The following is a 3,675-nucleotide window of genomic DNA, read 5'->3' as shown; positions in this document are numbered from 1 at the left end:
TGATATGTTGCGTGCATTAAATTCTGGGAAAATGCAGAGCTGTCATATGGGATCACTTTCCTGCCGCAGGCTTATCGCGCAGCTGGAGACCATGCGGTGGCCTCCACAGAAGCATTTAAAACAGTATATATTGTTAAAATATTTGGATGTATTTAGCTTCCAAGAAACAAGGAAGCTGCTCATACAACCGTACCAGAGTAAATTACACAATGCAAAGAGCCTAATTCAGACTAGCTCCATACGGAGTTGGTTTGCACTCTTCCGATTAAACGAAAAGAACTAAGGCACCAAAGATAGTACATCGGTTTAAATTACTAGTACTAAATCAATTATGATATAAGAAACGCAGCTAATAATAATTATTATTTATAAACTAAAAGCTCGCCTTGCAAGATCGAAATAATAAAAAAAAGGAAAAAACCAGTGAACCAAACGGAGCAAGTTAATTGGCCTGCGTAAGAAATTAGAATGGTCCTGGATGGCGGATATCCAATTGCTTAAACTGCACCGATGACGTGGATGCTCCCAAGGCCGTCACCCAGACCAAAGAGCCATCCAGATTCGCGACCTCTGAACGCCTACTTGTGTGCTTGAGTTAGACTCGAGACCAGCAAGTCATGGAGGTATATTTTTCAAAAACGATGCTTTTTTAATTTCGCGGGCTCTCCCTGTGAAAGCATGGCGACAAAGGCCGTAAAAAGGATTCAATTCCAGCGGTACTGGCTCGCCTCCCAATGCCACTACCGAGAAAAAAAAAAAAAAATCCAAATCCATCTAATCACCATCTATTCTCATTTACCGAAATACCCTCCCCCCCATCATCCCTGATCCATTCATGTCCGTCTGATCAAAACCAAAAGTAAGTCCCCGACAAAATCCACCTCAGATACCGTATACATGCAAACGTCCATTTCTGCCATTTCAAATAATAAACCCTGAGTCCGCCACTTTCACCAAAACCCCGCTACCTCTCTCCTTCCTCCACCTCTCTCTTCTCGCCCTCTGCAACGCCTCGTTGCGGTAATGGCGGCGTTGTGAACAAGAAGAAGAGGAGAAGGCGGGAAGTAAGGAGAAATGGTCGGCTTCTCCACGTTCGTGACTCTCCTCCTCTTCTTACCCTCGCTGGCGGCGTCGCTGACCACCGACGGCCTCGCCCTCCTCGCCCTCAAGTCGGCCATCTCCGTCGACCCGACCGGCGCACTCGACGCCTGGCTCGACTCTGATCCTGACCCCTGCGGCTGGCTCGGCGTCACTTGCCGCGGCGGTCGGGTCACCGCCCTCGCCCTCTCTAACCGCTCCCTCGAAGGCTACCTCCCCTCCGAGCTCTCCCTCCTCTCCTCCCTCCAGACCCTCTCCCTCTCCCACAACCACCTCTCCGGCCCCATCCCCACTACTATCACCGCCCTCCGGAGTCTCGTCGTCCTCGATCTCTCCAACAACAACCTCTCCGGCCCGATTCCCGCCGAGATCGGCGCCTTGGGCTCCCTCTCGCACCTTGACCTCTCCTCCAACCTCCTCAATGGCTCCCTCCCTCCGGAGATTGCCGCTTTGCTGCAGCTTTCCGGCGTGCTCAATCTGTCCTGTAATTCGTTCTCCGGCCAGATACCGCCGGCTTTCGGCACCATTCCGGTCGCCGTGAGCCTCGACCTCCGGCAGAACAACCTCTCGGGCGAGATCCCCCAGGTCGGATCGCTTGTAAACCAGGGCCCCACCGCATTTGCTGGAAACCCCGGCCTCTGCGGGTTCCCGCTCAAGAATCCGTGCTCTGACGGCGCCAACAAGCAAGATCCGAACATCCCTCTGCCAAACCCTAATTTAAACCCGAGCTCCCCCACTTCCCGCCCGATCGAGGCGGAGAAGCGGCTGCGACCGGCGATGACGGTCACGATCCTCGCCGGTGCCGTGCTGGCCGCCATTTTCTCGATCTTGGTGCTCCAGTGGCAGTTCCGCCGGAAGCGCGCCGCCGGGGAGCTCAAGGCGTCGACTAAGGTTAAGGGCGGCTCCACGGCGGTGACGGAGCACCGGCGGGAGGGGCAGAGCGAGGAGATCTACGTCGCGGTGGACGGCAGATTCGACCTCGAGCTGGAGGAGCTCCTCCGGGCCTCCGCCTACGTGGTTGGAAAGAGCCGCAGTGGGATCGTGTACAAGGTGGTGGTGGGCCCGGGGTCTGCCTTGGCGGTGCGCCGCCTCAGCGAGGCGGCCGACGGCGAGGGCGACGGCGACGGCGACGATTGGCGCCTGCGGAGGGCGTTCGAGTCGGAGGCGGCGGCCATCGGTCGGGTGAGTCACCCCAACGTGGTAAGCCTCCGCGCCTACTACTATGCCCCTGACGAGAAGCTCCTAATCTACGATTACGTCCCCAACGGCACCCTCCAGGCCGCCCTCCACGGTAACCTTTCCGCCTCCCAAAACCCTCTTTCCATTCATTGCTAGCCGTCTGATCATGTTCTGATTATAAAATCGGCAGGTGGACAGCCGAATCCAACGGTGCCGGCGCTGCCGTGGGCGGCGAGGCTGGCGATAGTGCAGGGTGTGGCTCGGGGGTTAACTTACCTCCACGAATGCGGTCCCCGGAAGTCTGTCCACGGGAACATCAGGTCCTCCAAGATCCTCCTCGACGATGAGCTCCGGCCGTACATCTCCGGCTTCGGCATCGCCCGTCTCCTATCGGGTACCCAGAAATTCACCCACTCGGGGTCCAAGAAGCTCGTGGCCGCGCCCGGGCGAGGGCCCCACGCAGCATATCTTGCGCCCGAGGCACGGGCGCCGGGGGCGGCGGCGACCCAGAAGGGCGACGTGTATGCATTCGGGGTGGTGGTGATGGAAGTGGTGACGGGGCGGCCGGCGGCGGGCTGCGGTGATGGGGAGGGGGAGTTGGAAGGTTGGGTGAGGCGGGCGTTCGGTGAGGAGCGGCCGCTGTCGGAGGTGGTGGACCCGGCGCTGCTGCACGAGGTGCACGCCAAGAAGCAGGTGCTGGCGGTGTTCCACGTGGCGCTCGGGTGCACCGAGCCCGACCCGGAGATGAGGCCCAGGATGAGGGCCGTGGTCGAGAGCCTCGACCGAGTCGGCTCGGCGCGCTGAGTGGACGACGGTCCCGTTGGTAATTGGATTGGCCGGTTGGTCCGTCGGTGTTGAAGGTGGTGGTTTGGATGGGGATGGGTTTTGATTGATTTGGTACTGTAGAACTGTAGGACCTGTGTGTGTAAACTACTTGTAAGATTTTCTTAGCTTCAGGGGTAGGGTAATTATTCTCCGGCCAGCCATGATTAAAGGGAGGGGCTGCTGGAGAGAGAGTATAGCTGGTAATGATGCATGCATCTCTTATTCTTCGCCTAGTGTAATGGTGTTGTTGCTCTGAGAAAACCATGTTCTCAATCATTACCAGTGCGGTTCCTTTATTCCATATTGCTGCGGCATAGCGATGGTTTGCGTTCGTCTTCGTTTCCCTTTCATTTGGATCAGCTTCTCATGTCACGAAGTTTGAATCAAGGTTCTAAGGTGTGAGATTATAGACGTTCATCTTAGACTATTGAGGAATTATATGACGTATTAGGGGGGAATTTTAAATTGGTATTCTGAATTTCTTGTGATCGCTAGGAGCAAATCTCCTCTTGAATCTTTGGGCACTGGAAATGGAGTAGCAGTTTAAAATTTGTTCTCTCTTTGGCTGGTTGA

The 3,675-nt window shown here is 55.9% G+C and overlaps 1 protein-coding gene across 1 annotated transcript; it reads left to right on the top strand.

Annotated features, from left to right (window-relative positions):
* Nucleotides 1-934: 934 nt before the first annotated feature.
* Nucleotides 935-3,403, top strand: LOC105050233 (receptor protein kinase-like protein ZAR1). Its single transcript, XM_010930170.4, has 2 exons — nt 935-2,389; nt 2,468-3,403. The coding sequence occupies exons 1-2, from the start codon at nt 1,075-1,077 to the stop codon at nt 3,079-3,081; spliced, it is 1,929 nt and encodes a 642-aa protein (XP_010928472.1). The 5' UTR covers nt 935-1,074; the 3' UTR covers nt 3,082-3,403.
* Nucleotides 3,404-3,675: the final 272 nt, after the last annotated feature.

This window comes from Elaeis guineensis, chromosome 8 (genome assembly GCF_000442705.2).
Source record: "Elaeis guineensis isolate ETL-2024a chromosome 8, EG11, whole genome shotgun sequence".
NCBI lineage: Eukaryota > Viridiplantae > Streptophyta > Magnoliopsida > Arecales > Arecaceae > Elaeis > Elaeis guineensis.
The sequence above is the reverse complement of the archived record's forward strand: the minus strand, read 5'-3'. Positions and strand labels throughout refer to the sequence as shown.